General features: G+C 42.8%; 1 protein-coding gene across 1 annotated transcript in view; it reads right to left on the reverse strand.

The window, feature by feature from the left end:
- Positions 1 to 27,824, reverse strand: part of LOC125483089 (dynein axonemal heavy chain 6-like) — a 343,417-nt gene that overhangs the window by 282,401 nt on the left and 33,192 nt on the right. Inside the window, 8 exon segments of the mRNA XM_048596614.1 lie at positions 886 to 1,233; positions 2,891 to 3,060; positions 4,394 to 4,500; positions 9,290 to 9,326; positions 11,008 to 11,233; positions 14,031 to 14,193; positions 23,198 to 23,454; positions 24,700 to 24,831. Of these exon segments, the coding sequence (XP_048452571.1) occupies positions 886 to 1,233; positions 2,891 to 3,060; positions 4,394 to 4,500; positions 9,290 to 9,326; positions 11,008 to 11,233; positions 14,031 to 14,193; positions 23,198 to 23,454; positions 24,700 to 24,831 (1,440 nt within the window).

A 27,824-nucleotide genomic window follows, 5' to 3' on the forward strand; every position in this document is an offset into this window, starting at 1 on the left:
CCTTCTGAGGAAGGGTCACCGGACCCGAAACGTTAACTCTGTTTTCTCCTCCACAGATGCTGCCAGACCTGCTGAGCTTTTCCAGCAACTTTGTTTTTGTTCCTGATTTACAGCATTCGCAGTTTTTTTGGTTTTTATTGGGGGATTTAGATACTTGGGGCTGACCTGCATGTTAAGCTGACTGTAAACTTGCAAGTAATATTAAAGTGGACAGTGATATGTAAAAAGCAAGAGAGATGCCAAAGTTAGCTGGGCTCCTTGGAGAATGGGGCTGGGGGAATAATAATAGGGAACTAGGAAATGGCAGATAAGTTAAATAAAAGACTAATTTATGCCTACAGTCTGCTTCCTGTTAAACAACCAAGCCTACTGTCCATGCTAATATGCTACCTCATAGACCACCATGAGCCTTTTATTTTCCATAATAACCGTTGATAGGGTACTTTATGAAATGCCTTCTGGAAATTTAAGTATAGAACATCCATTGATCCCCCTTATCCACAGCACATGTTACTGCTTAGGGGAAGCGTGACAGCTGGTGTTATGATCCTTCTCCCACCCGCACCAGGCCACAACCATTCACCTGGCACTGTACACACATGGCATGATCCCACCAGCCTGCTGATGGAAGAATGAGATTCCTAAATGGCTCCTAAGTGGTCACTTAATGGCTTCAATTGATCCCCAGGCTAGAAGGTCATTCTCACTGCTTCGGCCCAAAGTAAACTCAGAGGCGTCGTGAAGGCAGCAGACTTTGTACCCTTCCCCTTTCCACTCCATTATGAAGTACTCCCTGCCTCCCAGTTCCTCCCTAGTCTACCTGGAAGAAGGGCTATAGAGATTCAGCACAGCAGTTGGCAAAAAGATAAATGAATAGATACTCACTGCCATCAGCCCAAGATTCTTCTTGTGAGCATAATTTATCATATGGGTTTGCACTGCTTTGAGCACTGCTTCTGAATAGGGCATGCAGTCTGCCTGGAACTGTCGGCTCAGCACCTTCATCATGCGTACACGTCTCTCCACGGTCATGTTTCTCATGTCCATTATGTGCTCATTGTACATCTGCAACATGATCCTGAATTTCTGTGGAGTCCAGTCATGCTGCTTCACAGAAGTCTCAAAGTCCAACTCCATAGCTTGCTCCACCATGATACAGAAACGTTCAAAGCTTTGACTGTACTGTCCTACGTGCACCATGGCCTCATTTATCAAGTCATGCAATTCAACAAGCTAGAATTCAAGGACAAATAAATCAGTGATAAATAACAGCTTGCATGGGTGACAGAAAGAGAAAGACATGAGAAAAGAAAGCAAGAGAATGAGACAGAGAGAGAGAGTAAGATGGAATAGTTATTTTGTGACAAAAAAATGAGCATTGTTAAAACAATCATGATTGACAATTAAGAAGCAGGCTTTGTTTAAATTTTAAACCAGGCAGGTAGGCTCTGATTAGTCAGGGCTTTACCCAAAGGAAGGAACCAGTAAATGCTGTCACCTGAATAAAAACCGAAAGGACTGCGGATGCTGTAAATCAGGAACAAATACAGAAGTTGCTAGAAAAGCTCAGCAGGTATGGTAGTATCTGTGAAGGAAAGAAACAGAGTTAAAGTTTCAGGTCCGGTGACCGACTATTCTGAGAAAAGGTCATTGGACCCAAAACATTAACTCTGATTTTTATTTCGCAGATGCTGCCAGACCTGCTGAGCTTTTCCAGCAACTTCTGTTGTAAATGCTGCCACCTAATTTATTGAGTTTAAACAGGCACCGTGCATGTATATGTTCTTTCTCTCTATAAAGATCAGGGCCTTGTTATATTAATATTTGTACTGATTGTAATGGGTGAGCCAGGCGGATCTCAGAATATGAGTTCTCTAATTGAGGCTGCTAACTTCATCCAATCAGGGAGCCCTGGCTGGCAGATATAAGCAGTGTGTCTGAGATTCTGTTTATGTGTAAATAAAGTGTGCCTTAGTGATAGAATACTGGCCTGAGTTATTTCAAAATTTATGATTATAGCTGATCATCCAACTCAATACCCTGTTCTCACTTTCGCCACATACCCTTTGATTCCTTCATTCTCTAAGAAATGTATATCTAACATCTTTAATGTTTTGACAAAGATCTGCAGTTCCGGTTGTGGTTGAAGCTGTTGGTTGGTTCGCCCAGCTGACTGGTTTTTGTGCAAATAGTTTCATTTCCCTTCCAGGTGACATCTTCAGTACTGTGCAGCCTCCGGTGAAGCACTGTTGTTCTGTCCTGCTATGAATTTATATGGTCCGGTCTGTCACGGTGGGTAGTCTTGTTTCCAGTTTTGTGCCGTAGTAGTATGCAGATGGGGTCTATTTCAACACGTTTGTTTATCGCACCGGTGGTAGAAAACCAGGCCTCCAGGAATTCTCGTGCTTGTCTTTGTTTTGCTTGTTATAGTACTGTAACTTTGTCCTAGTTAAACTATTGTCCTTCTATGGTAGAGTGTATTGAAACATGGGGGAGTTGACCATGCCATTTTCAATACTCTCCCTCGTTTCGATACACTCTAACATAGAACAACATAAGTTTATTTTCCCCTGCATCTGAACCTCTGAAAAAGTCAGATACTTCTGAAAATTCCAACTCACTTAAGCTTAAAAGTTATTCAGGAAAAGTAAAAAATCTAACTCCTTAGTAACTATTAAAATGAACCCCTGACTCACAACTGGCTCCTGAATCACTGACAACCCTGACCTGACCCCCATTCCTTAGCCATCAATCTCTAACCCCACCATCCCATAAACCCAACATGCCCCACCCACCTGACATATTATCCTCCCATAACGCAAATAGCATGAAATAATCTCACAAAAATCACTCAGAAAATGGCCAGATACAGAGGAAGACACAATCTTACTTGGTTCTGGTAATGTGGATCTTGCCCAAACAGTATGTCAGGGTTGAGCAATAGCTTCTTCTTCTTAGACCTTTTTGTCTCCAGTTCACGCTCGGACAGTTTCAGTTCGTACGCAGAATATGAGTCAAACATGGATAAGTGAGGCTCATCAATGAAGGCAACTAGCTTGCCTAAGATTACAAAGATACAAATTGGATTGGTTGGATTTTAGACACAATGCGTTATTCAGATAATCAAACAAAATGATCCCCTGATTAACTGTTTTCGCTTCACAAATATATTAAAATCATATCTAATGTATAAGGATAAATGCCTTTGTTGAATTTTCTTTCAGGAGATTCCTGCTGACTTGTGGTTCCACAAGTTTGGGTCGAATCCCCTCTCCTCACACAAGTCTTCAATCCTCAGCTGCAAGCCCAGGCAGACACACACACGCACACTGTCCAATTCCCTTTCTAAATGCCTATGAAACCTAATTCTTTGAGGAAATGTGTTTCAGATCATAACAATGCTGTGTGGGAAAGATAATCTTCATTCAGCACACTCTCTCCTCCCAAAAGCCAGTTCAGTATAAATCCATGACTTCTAGTTACTAAACTATTTGAGAAATGATGCAGTTTCTCCCTTCTTGATGCACCACTGATTATTTTAAATACCTTAATTAGATCTTCCCCTAACTTCCTCTGCTTTAAAGAAAACATCTCCAACTTCTACAATCTCTCCACATAATTGAAGTTTCTCATTACAGGTTTATCTCCTCTATATCTTCTCCAAGGCCCTGGAGTCGTTCCTTACGTCTGGTGCCCAGAATTGTTTGCTTTTTTAAAATTTATTGTATTATGAGGATGTGGGCAACACTGACAAGCCTAGCATTTGTTGCCCACCCCTAATTGCCTTTGACCTGAAAATTTCAGAAGGCAGCTAAGAATCAATTGCTATGGGTCTGTAGTCACATGTAGGCCAGACCAACTAAGGACAGAAAATTGATTTCCTTTAATATAGGGTTTGTAAAAGCAATCATTGCAAGTTTCATAGTCATCATTAATAAAACTAGCTTTTAATTCCAAATTCATTAAATGACTTTAAATTAAAGTACACCAACTACAATTCTGGAATTCAAACGCAGAACATTAGCCTGGTCTAGACCCAAAACGTCAGCTTTCCTGCTCCTCTGATGCTGCTTGGCCTGCTGTGTTCATCCAGCTCTACACCTTGTTATATCAGATTCTCCAGCATCAGCATTTCCTACTATCTCTGTAACATTAGCCTGGGCCCCTGGATTACTAGTCTAAGGACGTTACTACCAAGCCACTGTATTATGCAGTTGTGACCCAAGCAGTGATTTGTAATGTTTCTCATAACTTTATAAGAATTATTATATCATTAATTATCATAAATTCCTTGCTTTTGTATTCAATACCACACCTCATAAAGCTAAGTATGTGTGAGTATTCTGTGAATTAACTTTATTTAAGCTATATTTGTTAATGATTTTCTTCTTACCAACAGTATATTCCAGTGTTCCAATTATGCTTTGTATGTGAAACAGCAAATCTTCCGAGGTGGGGGACAAAGTAGATTTTACAGGTTTCCTGTATACTGATCTATAACTTTAAAAGAATCACACAGGCATATTATATCGATAAGACTGAAGTCATTCTCACTATCTCACCAGAACTTAGAAAAATCCACTGATTATCTGAAATAACTCCACAGAGGTCAATATCCTATCACCAAGTCACCCTTTATTTACACATACATAGTACTTGACACTGATCCAGCTGCATCAGAGCTGGCTCCTAGAGTGAACAAGACCTCAGACACTCCTGTTTATATCTGTCAGCCAGGGGTCCCTGATTGGACCAGGTTAACAGCCCCAATCAGGGAACTGTTGTAATGAAGGATTTGTCCAAATCTGGGAGGAGCTAGTACGAGGTCCACTTGGCTGTCCTCATTACTATCACTACATTATCTTTAATGGATCCGAAATAGATTCAGTTGGACAATCAGGCAAAGCCACAGACCATCAAAATAAGTACTGTGCTCTTTCACATTCTACAGAAAGATGCATCTGATCCACTGTCTAGATTAGAACAAAGATGACCCAATTTACAAACTAAACATTGAAGTTGATACATTGAGTTCTGTTATACCCTATCTGTGCCTGGAAACTGACATAGGTTATCTGTAATGAGTCATAAAATTGGGTTGACTCAGTTCCCCCTCTCTAATTGCTCCTAATTTTGAATTTGCTGTCAGATGATGGAAGCTCCTCCCAGATTTGGACAAGTCCTTCATTACAACAGTTCTGTCCTCTCAAATCAGGAATGGCAGCACTACCTACTACTTCTTGAAAATATCACACCCATGTTGCTATGTGGTTTACTATATCCATTTCCACAATCAAACCCCACTCCCATTCTCACCTCACAGGGTCCCTGCTCAGCCGTCATTCTCTGATATCCACTGGCCATAGACATAGGAGCATTAGTAGGCCATTCAGCTAACTAAATCTATTCTACCTTTCAATGAAATCATGGCTGATCTGATAATTTTCAACTGCATTTTCCTGCCTTATCCCCCTTGATTCCTTGAAAGATTAGAAATCTGTCTATTTGACCTTGAATATACTTAATGCATCAGTGACCAATAGTTCTCTGTGGTAAAACACATTATAAACCTGAAGAAAACTAATTTATCTTTCCTACAACAGTTATTGTATGCTGTGATTTTTAAGCATTAAGTCAAAGACCTTTCAACAGGGTACCAGCCACCTGTGTCTCTTGCCAAACCCGCAGAAACATCTGGAGAAAGATGACTGAAGCAACATGCTGCCCAGAAGGATGATAAGGATAATGTCAAAGACAGAAGCTGGAAACAACGTCCACTGATTGTCTTTCCCATTTGTGTTCTCTGCCCATTAACCCTTTTTATTCTATTTTATTTTGTCTGTCAATCATTGTGTGTCTGTGTAAGGGTGCGTGGAGAAGACGATTAGGTTTTTGATTAGTAATGTTGTATAACAATGGTTTATAACTGTTTAACTGTGTTTAGAATCTAATTACTTATACTAAATAGTAATTCTTATTCCATACAGAAACCTGGTCCATGCTTTATATAGAACATAGAACAGGAATGGGCCTTCGGCCCACGTGTTGTGCTGAACATGATACCAAATTAAACTAATCCCTTCTACCTGCCCTTGGTGCATATCCCTCCATTCCTTGCATTTTCATGTGCTTCTCTAAAAGTCTCTGAAATGCCCTTATCTGTCTCCACCACCACCGCCTGGCAGTGCGTTCTAAACTCCTACCACACTCTGTGTAAAAAAACTTGCGCCTCACATCTCCTTTGAACTCTCCCCCTCTCACCTTAAATGCACACCCCCTAGTTTTAGACATTTCAACTCTGGGAAAAAGATTCTGACCATCAACCCTATCTATGCATCTCATAATTTTATAGATTTCTATCTCGTCTCCCCTCAGCCTCTGCCACTCCAAAGAAAACAAGTTTTTCTGACCTTTCCCTATAGCTCATACCCTCTAATCCTGGCAGCATCCTGGTAAACCTCTTCTGCACCCTTTCCAAAGCATCCACATCCCTCCTGTAATGTGGCGACCAGAACTGAACACAATACTCTAAGTGTGGCCTTACCAAAGTCTTATAAAGCTGCAACATGACATCCTTACTCCTGTACTCAGTTCCCCGACCAATAAAGGCAAGCATGCCATACGCTTTCTTTACCACCCTATCTACTTGTGTGGCCACTTTCAGGGAGCTAGGTCTTGAACGCCAAGATCCCTCTGTACATCAATGCTGTTCAGAGGCCTGCCATTAACTATATACTTTTCCGAACGTTTGATTTTCCAAAGTGCAGCACCTCACACTTACTCAGATTAAACTCAATCTTTCTATCAACTTGGATCTAAAGGTCAGGTAAATTAGGGAACTTTGTGAAATCTTTAACTTTGGTGATGACTCCAGGGATAATGTGCTTCTTTCTAGTGTGCAGGCATGATAAAGTTGAGAGCTCATCCTGGAGGGAAGAGGGTTTGGGTGTGCTATTGGTAAATAACACAAGTGAAGGAAAATACTAGGTTCTCTTCTGCATTTAGAACATGGCACTGGAAATAGCAAAGGATTTCCTGTAGTTGGTGAGTTGTTGCTGGCAGTCCTAACGAACAGTTCAAAACCAAGACAGGGGGTTGAACAGGAAGTGAGGTTGGGCAGGGACTGAGGTGTGGCGTTGAGTCAGGCCAGTGCTAAGGTAGGTGTAAAATCAAGTTAGACCTTGGAGAAGGTTTGGTTGTTAATATAATCAGGTTGGACTGGAAAGATTTACACAATGTGATCCCCACACTGTAAGTTAATTTGCAGTGTTCTTATCCTGGTTATGGTGGACTGTCAGTGTGCATAAGTGCAGTAAGAGTGGTAAATAAAGTTGGTGTGGTGAATGAGATTGCAGCCCACTTGACTGGGACCACATCCACCATCCTAAACATTCAAGCCCTCCACCACTGATGCACAATTGCAGCAGTGGGTACCATCTACAAGATGTACTGAAGTAACTCATCAAGGTCTCTTACACAACTTCTTCCAGCCCGAGACCTCTATCATTTAGAAGGACATAGAAATATGGGAACAGGACTAGCCCTATCCCAAGCTCCCCTTTAAGTCACACACCATCCTGACGTGGAAATATATTGTCAATATAGCGGCGCTGGCAGATGCAGTATAAATCAGAATAATGTGGTTAAGTGTAATGTTATTCATTTTGGTAGCAAAAGTAGGAACCCAGATTATTATTTGAATGGCTATTATTTGAGTGAGGGAATTGTTCAATGGTGTCCTTGTGCAACAGTTACTGAAAGTACGCATGCAGGTGCAGCAGGCAGTATGGAAGGCAAACTGCACATTGGCCTTCATAGCGAGAAATATGAGTCTAGGAACAATGGATGTCTTGCTGCAATTATGCAGGGCACTGGTGAGGCCACATTTGGAATACTGTATGCAGTTTTGGGCTCACTACCTAAGGAAGGTTGTTCTTGCTATGAAGGGAGTACAGCAAAGGTTTACCAAATTGATTCCTGGGATGGAAGCACAGTCATATGAGGAGAAGTTGAGTTGGTTAGGACTGTTGTAGCTGGAGTTTGGAAGGATGAGGGGGTTCTCATAGAAACCTATAAAATTCTAATAGGACTAGAAACAAAGAATTAGGAAAGCTCAAAGAGGCCATGAAATGTCCTTGGCAAGTAGGATTAAGGAGAATCCCAAAGCATTTTATATGTATATCATGAGCAAGAGGGTAGCTAAGGAAGGGTAGATTCACTCAAGGACAAACAGGGAATTTATGTATGGAACCAAAGGAAGTGGGTGAGATCCTTAATGATTTAGATGAAAATATAGGTGGTCTGGTTTGTAAGTTGGTGAATCTGGTGGTGTTGTGGATAGTGAGGAATGTTGTCAAAGGATGCAAAAGGATATAGATCAGTTGGAAAGTTGGGCAGCGAAATAGCAGATGGAGTTTAATCTGGATAAGTGTAAGGTGATGCATTTTAGGAGGTCAAATGCAACAGGAAAGTGCACAGTAAATGGCAGGACCCTTAAGAGCATTGATATACAGAGAGATCTTGGGGTGCAAGTCCATAGCTCCGTGATAGTTGCAACACAAGTGGATAAGGTGGTAAAGAAGGCACACAGCCTTCATTTGTTGGGGCATAAAAATTGGCAAATCATGTTGCAGCTGTACATAATGGGCCAAAGGGCCTAATCCTGTACTGTACTGTTCTATGTTTAATGTTTTGTGACTAGACAGGTTAGATGCAGGAATGATGTTCCCAATGGGGATTTCAAAACCAGGGGTCATAGTTTAAGGATAAAGGGAAAACCTTTTCAGAGTGAAATGAGGAGAAATTTCTTCACTCAGAGAATAGTGAACCTATGAAATTCACTACCACAGAAAATGGTTGAAGCCAAAACGTTTGGGTTTTCAAAAAGGAGGCAGATATAGATCTTGTGGCTTAAGGGATCAAGTATATGGGGGAGGGTGGGATTTCGGGCATTTTGCTCAGTGATCATATTGAATGGCAGTGCAGGTTTGAGGCATTGAATGACCTACTCCTGCTCCTTTTATCTATGTTTCTAAAATGCTGAAACTCCCTCCCTAACAGCATTATGAGTGTTCTGACACACAAAGGACTACAGCAGTTCAAAACAACTCACCATCACCTTTGCAACATAATTTAGGATTGATTAAGATCTGGCTTAGTCAGCAATACCCATGTCCAATGGAAAAAAAACTGCCTTTTAATCTTTTGATCAGTGCTCTGGTGCTCTTGGAAAGACATTTTCGATGACTGATGAAATTAAACAATTGAAATTTAGTTTTTTGTCACTTACCTGTCATCTATATTATCTTCAATTTCAACGTCACTTTCTGTAGAAACAGAAATTACAGTTACCATTTTTCTAAGATCTGCTGAGGCAACTGCACTAAATACAGTCATTCACCTGTTTAAAACCACGTATTCATCATTTGTTAAATAATTTGCTTCCCATATATCTTTCAGAATAATCTAAATGATCAGTTGGGATGGTGATGGCCTAGTGGTATTATCACTGGATTGTTAATCCAGAGACCCAGGTAGCATTCTGGGGACCTGGGCTCAAATACTGCTGTGGCAGATGGTGGAATTTGAATTCAATAAAAATCTGGAATTAAGAGTCTAATGATGACCGGAAACATTGTCAACTGTCAGAAGAATTCTATCTGACTCACTTCAGGGAAGGAAACTGCCATCCTTACTTGGCCTAGCCATACACGTGACTCCAGATGCAGAGCATCTGTGGTTTACTCTCAACTGCAATGGCCTAGCAAGCCACACAGTTCCAAGGGCAGCTAGGGACAGGCAGTAAATGCTGGTCAGTTAAGGATGCCCACATCCCACGAGTGAATATATGAAAAAATTAAGAAACACACACCAACAGCCAAACACTATCAAAACACCCCTACACAACCAGTGTACAAACAGAAACACATGCAAATACCCGCATACCCACAACACTTTAACTGTCTTTCAAGGTGAAGATGACCATGTTTATCTTCTGGTGTTGTGGTGAGAATGTGGAGAAATTTCCATGCAGACTGGAGCCAGCGCAGGACTGACTGAAAGTTGCTTTTGGAGACTGGTTATGAGTGATTAATGTTGCATTGGTGGGCTGCTTCATCCTTTGATTCTGCTTACCAACACGTCAAACAAACCTGCCTGACGTTCCTGTGCCTGTCTCTCCACTGTGAACTGCCCTTGCTGCCCAACTCACTTTAACATCCTTCTCTACAACACCCCTCTCACCTGGGTCACTCACTCTGCAGATCCTGGCTCTAAAGATCTACCAACCTCTGATTGGCCAGCAACTTTTAGTGGGGAAGGCTTCCCATCCCCAGGAGCCTGATTGATGGAAAGACTGTTGATAGCCTGTAATTGTCTGATTGTCTCAGACTGGCAGATCTACCCCAAAGGAACCAAAGTGGGCCTCTACCCAGCCCTCCATTCAATGGCTGAGATCTCTCCTGTATTCATACATTTCCCCACACTCAGGAACACATATGTCTATGACACAAACTGACATGCTGACACACGCAGGCTAACACAAACATCCACAAAAGCACACACACACACAGTCACACAAACAAATCAAAACACACACACATTTGAGCAGAATGCTATAGGCTGTACATAGATACAGGAGGGAGAGGAAGGTGTGCACTGTTGGTGGACCGATTGCCCCATCCTATGATGTCCAATTCCTCCCACAGGAGTTAAAATCTGTCCTTACCTTACACCCCAGACCCTCAAGTTATTAACTTACCTCAAACAGCTGGTCATGACAACCCCAAAATACAATCACAATTAAATGTACCTGACTGCAACCCTGTAACTGCAGTTAATCACTGACAGTCAGCCAGTTTGAGTATTACTTGATCTTTCCATAATTCATTGTGAGACTAAATAAAACAATTACTGTGTGAATACGGCATACAATCTCTCAGCTGTCAAACTTTAGACTGAACTGTGAGTCACCTTATTCTCTAAGGAAGGCGTGGTCAACATTTATACCTGTTGGATCCAACATACAATCCAATTCTCTCGAATCTGCAGAAATCCATGACTGCTCTAAGGCCTCATCGTTTTTATCAGGCTTGCACACTCGATTAGAGGCTCGACATTTAGATTTTGTACTGCTTCGATGTGGGATTTCATTTTTAGATGGAATGTCAAGTATCAGATTTACAATAAACACCGGTGCCACTTTCTGTGTTTGTTCTTCAATATTTTTGATGACCTGCAGAACATATATGAACCACACATCATTTAGCAGATTAGTGTCACATAGTAGCAATCTTGTGTTTGGACAGAACAGAATCTTGTGTTTGCCCAGGACAGAAGGAATAGCAAAGGTTGGGGTAAGATGTCATTTTAGCAAGATATTGATTTGGATGGGGTTGTATCATTAACAATTTGTCCAGTGAACTAAAGGTCAGAAAACACTCCGAAATGTTAAACCCAGCAAGTTATTTTTAAAATAATGTTAAAGGAGATATTTCCACTCCTGAGGCAAGTCCATGAGTCTGGAAATTTCCAGGTCATTATCTTGCCTTGGGAGGAAGTGCCCTAGCAAACCCAATTTTTGTTCTGAAGGTGTGGGTATGGGATTGAATCGTAGAGTCATGGCAATCTACAGTACCAACAGATCCATGCCGGTCAAAACAACCACCTAACTATTCTAATCCCAATCGGGCCTGACATCCCTCTTGACAGAAAGAAGGTGTCCACAGGAGCTGCCAAGTGTCAATGCAGGCTGTTTACAAGACACGCCTTAGATCCTCCAACACACATTGATAGAAGTGAGAATCAAAAAGAAACTGAGATTTGCTGGTATTACAGAATCCGCTGGTAAAGCAAAGTTAGTTCCTATCTCTTTAATGGAATGTCGGCATCATTGCCAGTTGCCTATTGTAGCCATTCCTTGAACTTAGTGACATGCTTGGCTAGTTCAGAGGTTGATTGAGAGTCAAACACATCATTGTGGCTCTGGAGTCACATGTAGGTCAGACTAAGTAAGGATGGTACATTTCCCTTCCTAAAGGACATTAATAAACCATATCAATCTATGACATTTGTCATAGTCACCATTCCTGTGATGATCTTTACATTCCAGATTAATTAATCAAATTTAAACTCCATCAGCTGGTGTAAGATTTCAGTCATGGCCTAAGAGCATTCATTCGGTCTTTCTAAATTTCTAATCCACTCAGACAGAAAATTCAGTAAGACTGATGAATTAGGTATTCTGCTCGAACTGATTTCGTAAATTATCATAATATCATCATCTCCTTCTCTGTATCTTTCTAAATGGAGAGGGTATGCAATATTATTGCAAGATCTCAGCTTTTTTTCATATTTCATCTCTCTTACGGGTGTAAATAAAGTTAGTTCAATAATGGCTGCTGCAGTTGAATGTAAGTAAATCTTAGTGCAATACACAATGCAGTTGATAAGGTTCCACATGGTAGGCTCATTCAGAAAGTAAGGAGGCATGGGATCCAGGGAAATTTAGCTGTCTGGATACAAAACTGACTTTCCAATAGAAGGCAGAGGGTGGCAGTAGATGGAAAGTATTCAGCCCGGAGCTCGGTGACCAGTGGTGTTCCGCAGGGTTCTGTTCTGGAACCGCTGCTCTTTGTGATTTTTATAAATGACTTGGATGAGGAAGTGGAGGCGTGGGTTAGTAAGTTTGCCGATAACATGAAGGTTGGTGGAGTTGTGGACAGCATGGAGGGCTGTTGTAGGTTGAAACGGGACATTAACAGGATGCAGAGCTAGGCAAAGAAGTGGCAGATGGAATTCAACCTGGAAAAGTGTGAAGTCATTCATTTTGGAAGGTCGAATTTGAATGCAGAATACAGGGTTAATGGCAGGAACAGAAGGATCTTGGGGTCCACATCCATAGATCCCTCAAAGTTGCTACGCAAATTGATAAGGTTGTAAAGAAGGCGTATGGTGTGTTGGCTTTCATTGGCAGGGGAGTTGAGTTTAAGAGCCGTGAGGTTACGCTGCAGCTCTATAAAACCCTGGTTAGACCACACTTGGAATATTGTGTTCAGTTCTGGTCACCACATTATAGGAAAGATGTGGAGGCTTTAGAGAAGGTGCAGAGGAGATTTACCAGGATGCTGCCTGGACTGGAGGGCAGGTCTTATGAGGAAAGATCAGCGGAGTTGGGACTTTTTCATTGGAGCGAAGAAGGATGAGAGGTGACTTGATAGAGGTGTACAAGATGATGAGAGGCATAGATGGAGTGGATAGTCAGAGACTTTTTCCCAGGGCAGAAATGACTATTACGAGGGGGCATAATTTTAAGGTGATTGGAGGAAGGTATAGGGGAGATGTCAGAGGTAGGTTCTTCACAGAGAGTGGTGGGCGTGTGGTAGTGGAGTCAGATACTTTAGATGCTTTTAAGCGACTCTTGGATAGACATATGGAGGAGAGTAAAATGTGGGGTATGCAGGGTAGAATGATCTTAGTAGGATAATAGGTCGGTATAACATCGTGGACCGAAGGGCCTGTACTGTGCTGTACTGTTCTATGTTCTATGTTCTTAAATAACCCAATAGTACTAACAAGAATCCAAGCCTGTAAATTCAAAAATTAAGAGAATGTGAGGTAGTCCATTTTGCAATGATTTTTACAACTCCATGAAAATTAAAATAAAAACAGAAAGATTTTATAGAGGCCTGAGTAATATCAGATATAACAGAGGGGAGCAATGTCCTTTATTGATGGAAATATTAGTGTTCCATAATATCCAAAAAGAATCTTGGGGAGGTTCCATGTAGAGGAGCAATAACTTACAGAAGGTGGTATTTACTAAAAATACAAAAGCAAACAGTATTCAGTCATTTATGTTATTCACTGAGTATGTAAATCAGGAGGTACTGTTCCATTACAGTCCGAATTTGCCACCACCTCAATTAATGAACTCCGACAAAATAACTGTATCTGTACTGAGAAGACAATGTGTGCAGTCAAAGTGTGACCTGCTTAAGCAACTTTCTCTATCCTCATGCAGCATTGCTTACCTGGTCTACATCCATTGCGCTGGTTTTGGTGGACACCTCAGACTGTCTTTCAACGTTGCTCAAGCTCTGGAGACTGCTAAGACTTTTATCTCCAGTATTGGAAGAATCTTGCACGATGCGCAAGCGTTTGTCCAGGTAAGCTCTAGTGTGGATTGGGAGTGTGCTGAAAGTAGAACGGTAACAATGATTTAAATTTTTTCTAAATGGCTCAGGATTGTCAGGAACAAGCTTTTAAGCATAAATCCAGTGAGAACCCAGGTATATTGGAGGCGACACTGACAATTTGGATGCCTGATCTGCACATTGGAACTATGACCTATCATTGAGGTAAATAGGTGACTGGTTGGACCTCATATAAGAACCATAATGACAAAAGGCAGCAGTGACAGCACCAGCAAGAGCACAAGTACATTCAGGTACAGCAAAAAGAGCAGGAGCACAGTCAGCAGCAGGAGCAATGAAAATAAATTGCCTTTAGTCTTTCAATCAACACTGCAGCACTCATGAGAAATGTTTTTAGATGATTGATGATGTTAAGCAAATGAAATGCACTGTGTTAGAATACTAAAACTGAACACATTCAAACCTTTTTAACAAACTGACAGATGGCCAACCTGTCATTCAATGAAGTCAACATATTGGAGAGCCAGAGCATTTATTGAAACAACTATGTTGCAAAATCCTATTAGGAATGCATGGCTGAGCTCCAGCCTATTAATGAATTCAGATCAGTGGATTTTTTTTTTACACAGCTGTGAAGCAAATTTTTAGCTTTGACTATTTTAAATTCAGACATGAGATGCGGATGTCGCTGACTAGGCCAGCATTTATAACCCATTCTTGGTTCCCCTGAAAGTTGTTTTGCCCTGGATGATGTCAAACTTCTCGAGTGTTGTTAGAGCTACATTTAACCTGGCAGATTGAGAGTATTCCCATCATACTCCTGACGTGTGTATTGTAGATGGTGGACAGGCACTGATGAGTTAGGAAGTGAGTGTCTCACTATAAGATTCCTAGCTTCTGACCTGATTAACAGTTCCATGAGCTTGTAATAAAGTTAATTGTTCTTAGAAAAGGTTTTTATGTATTTGTGTGTCTGTACAAATGATATTAGATTTGACTGAGGATTACAGCTTCTTTGTAGCAGTATGAATTAAAAAGTGATAGAGTCTTAGAGTCATGCAGCATAAAAACAAGTCCTTTGGCCCACCATGCCTATGCCGACCAACAAGCATCAATTACACTAATCCCATTTACCTGCACTTGGTCCATAGCCTACAATGCCCTGGCATTTTAAGTGCTTATTCAGATATTGTTTAAATGTTACAAGAGTTTCCACCTCAGGCAGCAAGTCCCATATTTCTACCACTCTCTGGGTGAAAAAAATTTCTCTGTTTCCCCTCTAAATCATTTAAGCCTCACCTTAAATGTACGCCTCTGATCTTAGACATATCTGCCATTAGGAAAAGATTCTCACAACCTACTCTGTCTATGTCTCATAATTTTGTATACCTCAATCAGATCCCCCTCAGTCTCCTCTGCTCAAACCTGTCCAGTCTCTCCACATAACTGAGATTTTTTGTCCCAGGCAACATCCTGATGAATCTCCTTTGCACCATCTGATTCAAATCCATCTGATAGTGTGGTGACCAGAACTGAACACAGTATTCCATCTGTGGCTTAGCCAATGTTTTATAAAGTTATAACAAACTCCTATTTTCCTTTCTCCTGTGTGCTATACCCCAGCTAATGAAGGCAAGTATTCCATATGCCATCTTCACCACCTTGTCTACCTGAGCTGACCCCTTCAGGGATCTATGAACTGTGTACCAAGGTCCCTTTGTTCCTCAGTACTCCCCAAGAATCTGCCATTCATTGTGTAAGTCCTACCCTTATTAGACCTCCCAAAATGCAACTCCTCACACTTAGCAGAATTAAATTCTATTTGTCATTGCTCTGCCCAATTTACCAAGTGATCAATATCACACTACCCTTATCAATATCTTTAGTCAGACAGGATCACCCTCTATCAAATCCATGCTGACTATCCCTGATTAATCCCTGCCCCTTTCCAAGTCTTGATTAATCCCCTCCCTCAGTATTTTTCCAATAATATCCCCACCGCCGACATCGGACTAATTGGTCTGCAATTACCTGGGCTATCCCTGCTGCCCTTCTAGAATACAGGAACCACATTAGTTATCTTCTAGCCATCTGGCACTTCATCTGTAGTCAGCAAAGTATTAAGTATCTCTGCCAGGGCCCAGCAATCTCCTCCTTTGTCTCCCATAGAGCCTGGGATGCATCTCATCAGGCCCTAAGCATTTATTCGCCTTTATGCCCACTAAAATATCTAATATCCCCTGCTTATTTAATTTTACATGTTCTACAACATCACCATCACAAATGAAATTCCCAGCTGCAATGTCTTTCTTGTCTGTGAATACAGATGAGAATTATTCATTTAAGTCCTCACCCATGTTCACTGGCTCCATACACATTTGGTCTCCAGTGGCCCCAGGTCCTTCCCTGGTAACCCTCTTATTCCTAATTGTAGTGTTTGGAACCAGGTTGATCTCATTGACTACAAGATCATTGATTGGGGCTGTTAACTTAGGCCAATCAGGAAAGGCCTGGCTGCCCAATATAACAAGGAGATTAGAACCTCCTCAGTTCAGGTGACTGACTCCGAGCTGGCTGGCCACAGTCAGTGCACAAGTTTATAAAGGGTGGCTTGGTGTCAGGATACCGGCCTCTGTGCAGTCATTTCAGTGGCAATGAGAGAAATACCAGGGAATATTTTAAGAAGGGCTTGGGACTATCAAAGGGGCCAAAGCCACTTTACATGTTGACCAGGAAGTGATTCCGATATTCTACAAGGCCCACCCAGTGCCATTTGCCTTGTAGGCAAAAGTAGAGGCGGAAATCAGGAGGTTGGAGAGCGAAGAAATCATCAAACCAGTGCAGTTTGCAGAATGGGTTGCACTGGTCATACTGATTGTGAAGCCTGACAGCTCAGTTTGCCTTTGTGGGGATTTTAGGCAAACGGTAAACCGCTCTCACAGCTGGATAAATACCCAATCCCTCTCATAGAGGATATGTATGCAAAGTTTGCGAGGCGTGGGTGGGAGGGTGGCGGGGGAATGTGGGGGCAGTTCTTTACAAAGCTGGACATGAGCCAGGCCTACTTGCAATTGTGACAGGATGAGGAGTCCCATAGATACGCTACAATTAATACCCATAAGGGTTTATATCAATATACAAGACAGCCATTTGGTGTATCATCAGCCTGCACCCTTTTCCAGCACACCATGGAGAACATTTTACAAGGGCTGACCCAGGAAGACCAATAAAGAGCACTTGAGGAACTTGGACATTGTGCTTAAACGTTTCTCCCAGGCAGGCATACATCTTAAAGGGGAAAATGTACATTCCAGGCAAGTGACCGACTTGAGGTACAGTGTCGACAAAACTGGGTTACACCCATTGGAAGTAAAAGTGAGGGCGATCAGAGGAGCCCCAGCTCCCATGTCTGTACCAGAGCTTAGGTCTTTCCTTGGGTTCGTGAATTATTACAGAAAATTCATAAATAACCTGGCGTCCATCTTGGCTCCCTTACGCCTGATATTGGAAAAGGGCCAGCCTTGGAAATGGTTGTGTAGTCATGAAGTAGCATTGAGGGAAGTGAAAAAGCATCTATTATCATCAAAAGTGTTGGCTGAGGTAGTGAAGCAAGAGGTAGTGCTGACATGCAATGCCTCCCATTACAGTATTGGGGTGGTGTTGGTTCACCGGTGGCCCAATGGAGAGGAACGTCCAATAGCGTATGCTTCCTGGACTTTGGCTGATGTCGAACGCAAATACTCCCAGATAGAGAAGGAAGGTTTGGCGGTCATCTTTAGTGTGAGAAGGTTCCACCAGTACCTTTATGGATGGGAATTTGTCATAGTAACAGATCACAAACGCCTGCCAGGGATACAGAAGGAAGACAAGGTGGTGCCACCCATAGCTTACGGTACAATTTCGCATTGGGCCCTTAATCTCAGCGTGTAAAAGTACAAGTTAGAACACTCTCCAGGAACCCAAGTGGCTAAAACGGATGCCTTGAGCCGCTTTGCACTGGCAGATACTCCACTGGTGGTGCTTCCCATGGACATGTCCATGTTGGTTTTGAATTCCTGGACAGCCTTCCAGTCACTGCGGACAATATCTGACTGTGGACACAAAAAGATCCTGTCCTACCAAAACTAAAACAACTGGTGGTAATGGGGGAAACAGAAGGACCATCTGAACCCAGTGAGACCAGATCACTGTAGAGCATGGCGTATTACCATGGGGAGCAAGGGTGATTGTCCTGAGTAAAGGTCACTGCCAGGTGCTGACTAAACTCCACGCGGGGTCATCCAGGGCTTTCCAAGATAAAGATGCTGGCAAGAGGTTATATCTGGTGGCAAGGTTGGATGCCGACATAGCTGCGTTGGCAGGGCTGTGCCCAGAGTACCAACAAGCACAAAAATTGTCACCAGCAGTTCCCCCCCGCCACATTCATGGAAACGGCTGGGAAAACCCTGGACTCTGTTGCATGTTAACTATGCCGGTCCTTTCATGGGCTCAATGTTCCTGGTCATTGTGAATGCCCATCCAAAGTGGTTGGGCGTGCATAGAGTTTGTTTGGCAAACTCAGGGATGGCGATTGAGAAGCTGTGAGCATCGTTTTCAATACGCGGACTCCCGGTTATATCTGTCACAGACAATGGGAAGTCATTTACTAGCAGAGAATTTGAACATTTCCTAAAGTTAAATGGCATTCAGCACGTAAGGACAGCTCCATACCATCCATTGTCCAGCTGTCTAACGGAAAGAGTGGTCCAAACATTGAAAACAGGCTTAAAGAAGCAGCCTAAAGCATCAATTGATACCAAACTGTCCCAGTTCCTGTTCGATTATAGGACCACCCCACACACAACAACAGGGATAGCTCCAAAACAGTTGCTGATGGGCAGAAGACTCCGCATCAGGTTAAACCTGATATTTCCAGACAAGGGGGTGAAATGGAAGCAGAAACAACAATGCTGGCCACATGCCGCCTCTAAGTGAGAGAGACAATTTAATTCAGGGGATGAAGTTTGATGCTGGAACCATGGAAATGGCACTGTATGGGTATGAGGTGAGGTTGACGCGAGTTCAGGTCCCATGACTTACAAAGTTCAGGTAGGTGATGCAGTACAGAGCAAACACGTGGATCACCTGAAAGCTGTCACCTCACAATCGGGGCAGGAGCAAAAGATACTTGGCTCCTCAGAACAACCCGAAGGCCTATCCAAAACCATAGGTGATCCCCCTCCGTCTAGTGTCAAACAAACCTCAGAGTCCAAGATGGATACAGCCTCTATACAGTCACTGCTGGAAGAAGAGGAGGAAACTCCCCTGAAATGCTTCAGACACAAGAGGCAGGCTACAGTCCAGTACATGCCACCCATGTGAATTAGAGGAACCGGACTTGTGGAGAAAACATCACAGGTAAGGCTACAAGCCAAAGACTCGGCCTACATCCCCAGACTTGGCGGGGAGAGGGGATGTAGTGATTGGAACCAGATTGACCTTGTTGACTACGAGATCGTTGATTGGGGTTGTTAACCTGGGCCAATCAGGAAAGACCTGGCTGTCCAATATAACCAGGAGATTAGAATCTCATCAATTCAGGTGACTGACTCCGAGCTGGCTGGTCACAGCCAGTGTATTGTGCACAAGTAAAGAAAGGGTGACTTGGTGATGGGATACCGGCCTCTGTGCAGTTATTTCACTAATGGTCCTCTAAAATGGCTTGGGGTTTTCCTTAATCCTATCTGCCCAAGTTATTTCATGGCTCTTCTTTACCCCCAGTTTCTTTTTTTAAGCACCCCGTACACGCTCTAAACTTTTGAAGGGCCTCCCCTGTTTTTAATGCACTCTACCTAATACATGCTTCCTTCTTTTTCTTCATAAAACTCTCAATATCCCTTGACATCCAGGGTTCCCTGGATTTGCTGCCCTTGTCCTTTACTTCAAGGAAAGTGCTGGCCCTGAATTCTCACTATGTTACATTTAAAAGACTCCCACTTTCCAAATATAGGCTTACCTGCATGTAGCTGCTCCTGGCTAGGTTTGTCAGATTCTGTCCTATGGTATTGAAATTGGCCTTCCTCAATTTAGACACAACTTCTGTACTATCCTTATCCCTTCTCATAAGGGCTGAAACTTACAGAGTTATGGTCTCTATCTTCAAAATGCTCATCCACTGACACTTTAACCACTTTAATTGATGCATTTCATTGACAGCTGTATGAACTGCTGGGAGAATTGTTTCCTTGAAGTGGTTTTTGAATTAATATTTGTGTATTTTCATGGTTTAATGGACATTTCATGGATGTGCAGTGTTATTATATGGTTCCCACTCTGCCCTCAAATTCACTTGGTCTATCTCAGACATCTCCCTCTCCTTTCTTGACCTCTCCGTTTCCATTTTTGGTGACAGTTTACAGACCGATGTTTCCTATAAACGCACAGACTCCCATAGCTACCTGGACTATACCTTCTCTCACCCTGTATCCTGCAAAAACTGCATCCCATTTTCCCAATTCCTCCATCTCGTTCACATCTGCTCTGACAAGAAGACGTTCCACTCCTAAGCAACCCAGATGTCTGCCTTTTTCAAACAACATTCTTTCCCCCTCTCATCCAGACAGCCCTCCACCATGCCTCCTCCATTCCCCACTTGTCAGCTCTAAACCCTACCCCTCGATATATAAAGAGAGGGTTCCTCCTTGTCCACACTTTCCAACCCACCAGCCTCTGCATCCAGTGTATCATCCTCAAACATTTCTGCCAACTCCAATTGGACCACACCACCCGGAACATCTTCCACTCCCCACCTCTGTCAGCCTTCTGCAAGGACCATTCCCTTTGCCACTGCTTAGTTCGTGCCACGGTCCCCACCAACCACGCCAACCACCCCCATCCCCAGCCCCCCTCTCCCCAGCCCCCTGGTACCTTCTCCTGTAATCATAAAAGATGCCACACCTGCCCACACACCACCTCCGTCAGGGCCGTAAATAGGCCTTCCAGGTGAGACAGAGCTTCACCTGCCTCTCCTCCAACCTAGTCTACTGCATCCGGTGCTCCCAATGTGGTCTTCTCTACACTGGGGAGACCAAACGTAGACTAGATGACCGTTTCACTGAGCATCTTTGCCTGGCTTGTAACGGCCAGCCTAACCTCCCAGTCACCGCCCATTTCAACTCTGCCCCCACTCCCCCTCCGACATGTCTGTCCTCATCTTCCTCCAGTGTTGCAGTCAATCAGATCGCAATGAGGAACAAATTTGCTGCCTGGGCACCCTGCAGCCTGGAGGACTTAACATTGAGTTCTCTAATTTCAAATCACCTTCCGACCCATTCCCCAGCTCCCTTTCCAGCCCCATCTCCTCTCTTCCATTCCAGCTACCAACCACATTCACCCCTCCCACTGACCAGCCAGGTCATACCTATTACCGGTGCCCACCTATCATCACCGTTCCACTACCCTCCCTCCCCCTTTATCTGCAGCTCCCCCTACTCCCACATCCAGTGCTGAAGAAGGGTAATACCTGAAACATTGACTTCTCCTCCTCCAGATGCTGCTTGGCGTGCTGTGTTTTTCCAGCCTTCTGTTTGTCTATCTTTTTACAGAGCTTGTTTGTTCAGTCCTTCACGAATACTGGAAGAATGTGTGTGGAAGGTCACAAATGGGCAGGGGAGGTACGTTGGGATGTGGTCAGTTAGAAAGGGAATGATGTGTATGGAATGGTTATGGTGGTATAAAGGATGCATAGGGTGCATAGGGGAGAATTGACTATAACAGAAATGTTGAGAACTAGTTCAATATCTAATGAGGGTGGACATTCTAACATGCCAGACTCAGTATCCACCTGTTTACGATGCCACCTCAGGTCTGCTTCAAGTGGAGGCAGGTCAATTTCCAAACTGTGCGTGCTCCTTTGAGAGAAATAGAGCCAGGATCATAGAAAATTCTCAGCTCCTGCTTCCCACCTCAAAGATGCAAATCTGAGCCATTAACTATGTTTCTGTCTGCACAGATGCTGCCAGACGTGTTGAGTATTTCCAACATTTTGGTTTTTATTTCAGACTTCCATCACTCTCAGTATTTTGCTATTGTATCATTGGCTCTCTGCTTCTTTTCCATATGAACGTACAACTTAAACCATTCAGCCCATCAAGACATGCTCTGCATTTCAATAAGATCATGGCGGATCTGATTGTAACCTCAAAACCACATTCCCACTTACCCATGATAACCTTTCACTCCCTTGCTTCACAAGAATCTTTCTACTTCTGTCTTTAAAATATTCAAGGGGTCTACTTGAGTAGACTCTGCTACCTTTTCAGGGAGAGTTCCAAAGACTCATTACCCTCTGAGAGAAAATATTTTGTATAATTTCTGTTTTAAATGGGAAAACTGTGATTTTTAAACTGCCATCAATTGAGTAAGGGTAATTAGCCAGAACCCTTGAGGGACCATAATTAACCTTTCAGTTGAAGAGAAATAAGTGGTTATCTAGCTTGAATAGTACTATTTTATGCCAAGTAACGGGCAATATTGCCTCCATGATCTACCACAACATGTACAACATGACATACATATCATCCTGCACTACACTGTCTCAATGTAACTGACTGAGCTAACCCACATCTGCAATCATTAATGAAACCAATGAATAACTGAGGACCAGTTTAGTTTCATGTGAGAATCACTTCCCTTCAATTAGAGTCTATCCATCCTTTCTCCCATCCATGAATTTAAGGATTGGGCCATGGGCTTCCTTTGAATTGCTCCAGCCATACGGTTTGCAACTTTCCTCTGTAGTTGGGACAGTTAACAAGGAGACTTTCACACTTATTATAGACATTGGAAGGATTTATGGTCTGGTAATCACCCTGTTTGGCCCCATTATGAACACAACCTGGGATCTGATGTTAACACATAGCTTCTTGTTCAAAGTTAAGGATGTCAACACTACACCAAAGGATCTCCTCCAATTTGAGTACAAAGCCATTAACCCAATTCTTATGTTCTACTTGCTAACAACCTCAACAGTCAGAAGCAATAGAGACCAAGCTTTCACTGCTTACCTCAGCAATTCCTCATTTCTTTTCTCATCTGTTGAGATCTCCATGTATGAATCTGTCAGGGCATCCAGTAATAGTTGGACCGCAGTTTTAACCAGGCGACAGATCAGCTCCTGAAACAGGTAGTCCACTACCTTCAGGAACTTGAAGAACACTGCAAGGAGTGGTCTCGACCCTATAATTTCAGTAAATGCTGGCCTCTGAGTTGAATTAGCATGTTCTGCTGGGAATACATTCCCAAATCCCTCCATTTTGGCTTTCTGTAGAGTTAATTAGGAAGAAGTACAAAGAATATATATTAAAATTGCCTTTCCATTAATTTTAGGGGAAAATTTGCCTTACGTTTTCAAACTGAAGAAAGGAAAATTCCTTTTGATCTCTCATATTGTCATCTGAAGTTATTTAAATGTTTTGGTCCTTTCAAAATGACAAAAGAAACTTTCACTTGAGAAAGAAAAAACCTTATCTACTCCTAAAGTGCCATGATTGACAGGTTATCTAGTAGTGAAAGAAATGTTACCTGTTTGTTTCACTTTCCCGGGGTTTCCTATTATAGCTGAGTCTATTATCAATGTTTGACTGAGTTTCAAAAGATGGAGGATCTAGAACAAGGCGTCACATATGATTTAGGGGCAGGATCAGGCCATTCAAACTCTGGAGCTGCTCTGTCATTCAATAAGATCATAGTTGATATGATTGTAACCTCAAATCTGCATTCCCAACTGGTCTAAGGCCTTAGGATATAGAGTAGACCTTTAAGGCTGTGATGTGAAGAAATTTTTCACTTTGATGAATTGACCCTGTGGAATTTTCTACCACTACCAGTGGAGGACAAATCCCTGAATATATTCAAGAAAGAAATGTATTTCTAGACTTCTGGGTTTCTACATCAAAGGATATGGCTAGGAGCACACACGTATAAATATTGAGATAGACGATTAGTCATGATCATGTTGAATAGTGGAATGGGTTCAATAGGCCAAATGGCCCAACCTTGCTCCTATTTCCATGCTTTTATGTAATAAAGTGTCTCCTGGATCACCTATTGGATTTAGTCATTGAATCATAGAGATGTACAGCACGGAAACACACCCTTCAGTCCAACACATCCATGCTGACCAGATATCCTAAATTAATTGAGTTTTATTTGCCAGCAGTTGGCCCATTAAAAAATGATATTCTTGATGACCTCTATTTTTGAATTAACTATTTTATTAAGTAAGGGGTACAAATCAAAGTGAGCAAATTGAGCCCAGTAAGCTCTGATTGAATGGAAGAACAAACTGCAGGGACTAGTTGACCTATTCCTACGCTTTTTATTGAGACTAATTAGCTGTGGATAAACTGCCAGAGTCACAATTGATTGCAACCTCCTTACTGGACCTCTGGAGCCGTTCACGGTCTTTTCTGTTTATATTGCTCAGCTTTTCCAAAGGGACTTACAACTAGTTTCAGTTTACAAGTTGAAGCTAGGGCAAGAAGGTGATTACAAGCTGCGTAATTACCTCCAGACAGGCTTCTTTGACGGACTGAATGATTTTGTATCTGAGTTCACAAAGCTTCTTCAATGCATAGTTACACTGTTCAGACTGGATTTCAGCAAACTCCTCACATGAATAGGTATTCGTTTTGTCCAACTGAAAGTGAAAAAAGATAAAATTGATGATAAAAATTCCACAGAATCATCTCAGACAGAGTTCACTCTCTCAGATTAGAGGTGCAGTTTGGAGAACAGACAGTCGGATGTAATCTTTTCACTTTCTCCATCATCCAAAACATATCCACTTCTAGAAAAAAAAAGTGTTCTCAATTCAATCAGAACTGGACTCTCAAATTCCTATTTATCCAGCTTTCCAGCCTCCTTTATCTTTCTGTACCTATTGATTGACTCCTGTACCCCCACCTCCAACTTTGATATTCTAGTCCCCAATAAAACAATTACTCTCTCTCAGTCTGGTCATACCCAGTACAGTGTCTGCCTCCTTTCTCTGAAGTTTAAGGAACACAGAACTGAACAAAGTGGCAGACAATGGTCTGGTCATTCACTGCTGTATCGGGATGGAGAACACAAAGATTCATTGGGTCCTGTTCTCATTTGGGAAAGGTGCTCATCGCTCCACAGTCATCCCAGATGCAAAGTGTACCCTTGGTATCTTTCTCCCATGGCAAGCTGCCTTCTTAAACCTCTCCACCATCGCCTCCAAGAACAAATGTGAGGAGCTCATGGTTCTATTTCTCATGATGATTGGGACAATTCAATCATTTCCATTCCTCCCTGAGTCCACAATCACCCTCTAAAGTTTCTAGTCCTGAACGTGTTTCTTTCTTTAGTTTCTTTGCTGTCTCCCTTTATCCCTTTACAAGCTCATCTTGCCCATTGTTGCTGTTCCTTTCTTCCTTATTTCTCATAGACTACTGGCTACTGGTTCTCTTGTTAATTGACGATAGTTCTCTCCTCATGTTCTATCACCTTCTCCTTCAAAATCTGCCACCATCACCTCTCAAAGAAATTGACTCTTGACCCCATCATCCTTGCAAACAAATGGCCTGTCTCCAATGTCCCTTTTCTCATCAAAGTAAAAAAATGTGCTGTTCCTTCCCAAATATGTGCCCATCTTTTCAGAGAATCATACAATCCCTACAGTGTGGAACCAGGCTATTCAGTCCATCAAGTCCACACTGACCCTCCAAAGAGCATCCCTCCTAGATCTACCCCACTACCCTGCATTTTCCATGGTTAACCCATTTAGCCTGCACATCCCTAGGCACTGTGGGCAATTTAGCATGGCCAATCCACCTAAACTGCACATCCTTGGACCGTGGGAGGAAACTGGAGCACCTGGAGGAAGCCCACACAGACGCAGGGAGAATGTGAAACTCCACACAGTCACCTGAGGCTGGAATAAAACTCAGGTCCCTGGCACTGTAAGGCAGTAGTGCTAACCACTGAGCCACCGTACTGTCCATTTCCATGTTCAAATCCCTCCAAATCAGGTTGCTATCCACATTACAGTATCGAAATGGCCCTTACCAAGGTCACAAAGGGCATTCTATGCTCTATTGTCCTTCACAACATTGACACAATTCATTATACAATTCTCCAACATCTCTCTATGGTCACCTGGCTGGGTTGGGCAGCACGCACCTGGTTCGAAATATCTACACGCAGTCAGTGAATGGCTGTCAATAGATTCTCGTCCAGATGATGAACATGACTTCGGCTGGCCTACAGGCCCCTCCCGTTTCTTATCTGTATGCTGCCAGTCAATGATATCATTCCAAAAAGCATGTCAGTTTAGCTCGACCTTACCACACTCTCCCCTAACCCTTCTACTGCTCGAAATGGTTGGGCTGCTTATTGACAAACTATTACAATATGAGCAGAAAGTTACTCCACTTAAACATAAGGAAGACTGAAGCCACTGCTTTTGTTTTCCATCATAAGCTCCACACTCTAGAGACTGACACCATTTCTCTCTCTGACAATGAACTGCCTGAGGGTGAACCAGACAATTTGCAACTTCAGTGCCATGCTTGAACCTGAGATACACTTTCAAGAGAGATACCTCTGTAACATGCCCATTTCATTGCCTCATCCTTTCCTCTGTTGAAACACTCCTCATGTCTTGGCTACCTTTAGACTTGACTATTCCAATGCATGCCTGGTCAACCTTCCAAATTTCTACACTCCAGAAACTTGAAGTCACCCAAAACTCTGTTGCTTGTGTTTTAACTTACAGCATGCTAATACGAGCCACATAGCAAAGGACCGTTGGGTGAACAAGGAAATGAGTAGTGGAATTTTCGCTGAACTCAAAGGTATAGGGTGTGAAAGCTGGGAGCAGAGCACTGGAATGCTGTGGTCATGAAGTAACAAAAGCTCAGATGATTATTTCAATAGCTGGTATGTTGAAGAACAAGTGGAAATAGACAATAATGGGAATTGGATGTTGGTGGTCATGGTGATGGAGAGAACATAGGGCCACAAGCTCAGTTTATTATCAAGTAGGATGCCAAGGTGGCAAATGTGGTTCTCCAGCTCTTCATGTGGATGGTAGAAGGAGTAGTGGAGGTTTAGGATTGGGTGGGGAAGGAAAGTATGAAATGACATGGAGGCCAACAGCCTATACTTGGAGTTACTGTTGCTGAACAAAGGTGAAACGAAGCACCAGGCCAGTTAATAAGAAATCTACTGTTCTTGTGTGTCATTTTGAGTATTAACTGGGTTTTACAGTAATGATTGAATCAGAGATGGTAGGAACTGCAGATGCTGGAGAATCCGAGACAACAAGGTGCAGGGCTGGATGAACACAGCAGGCCAAGCAGCATCATAGGAGCAGAAAGGCTGACGTTTCGGGCCTAGACCCTTCATCAGAAAAGCATCAGACAAGGGGGAGGGGAAGGGGGTTCTGAAATAAATAGGGAGAGAGCGGGAGGCGGATAAAAAATGGATAGAGGAGAGGATAGGTGGAGAGGAAACAAACAGGTCGAAGAGGCGGGGATGGAGCCAGTAAAGGTGAGTGTAGGTGGGGAGTTAGGGAGGGGATAGGTCAGTCCAGGGAGGACGGACAGGTCAAGGGGGCGGGATGAGGTTAGTAGGTAGGAGATGGGGGTGCGGCTTGAGGTGGGA

The sequence above is a fragment of the Rhincodon typus genome, chromosome 5, assembly GCF_021869965.1.
Source record: "Rhincodon typus isolate 14 chromosome 5, sRhiTyp1.1, whole genome shotgun sequence".
NCBI classification, from domain to species: domain Eukaryota; kingdom Metazoa; phylum Chordata; class Chondrichthyes; order Orectolobiformes; family Rhincodontidae; genus Rhincodon; species Rhincodon typus.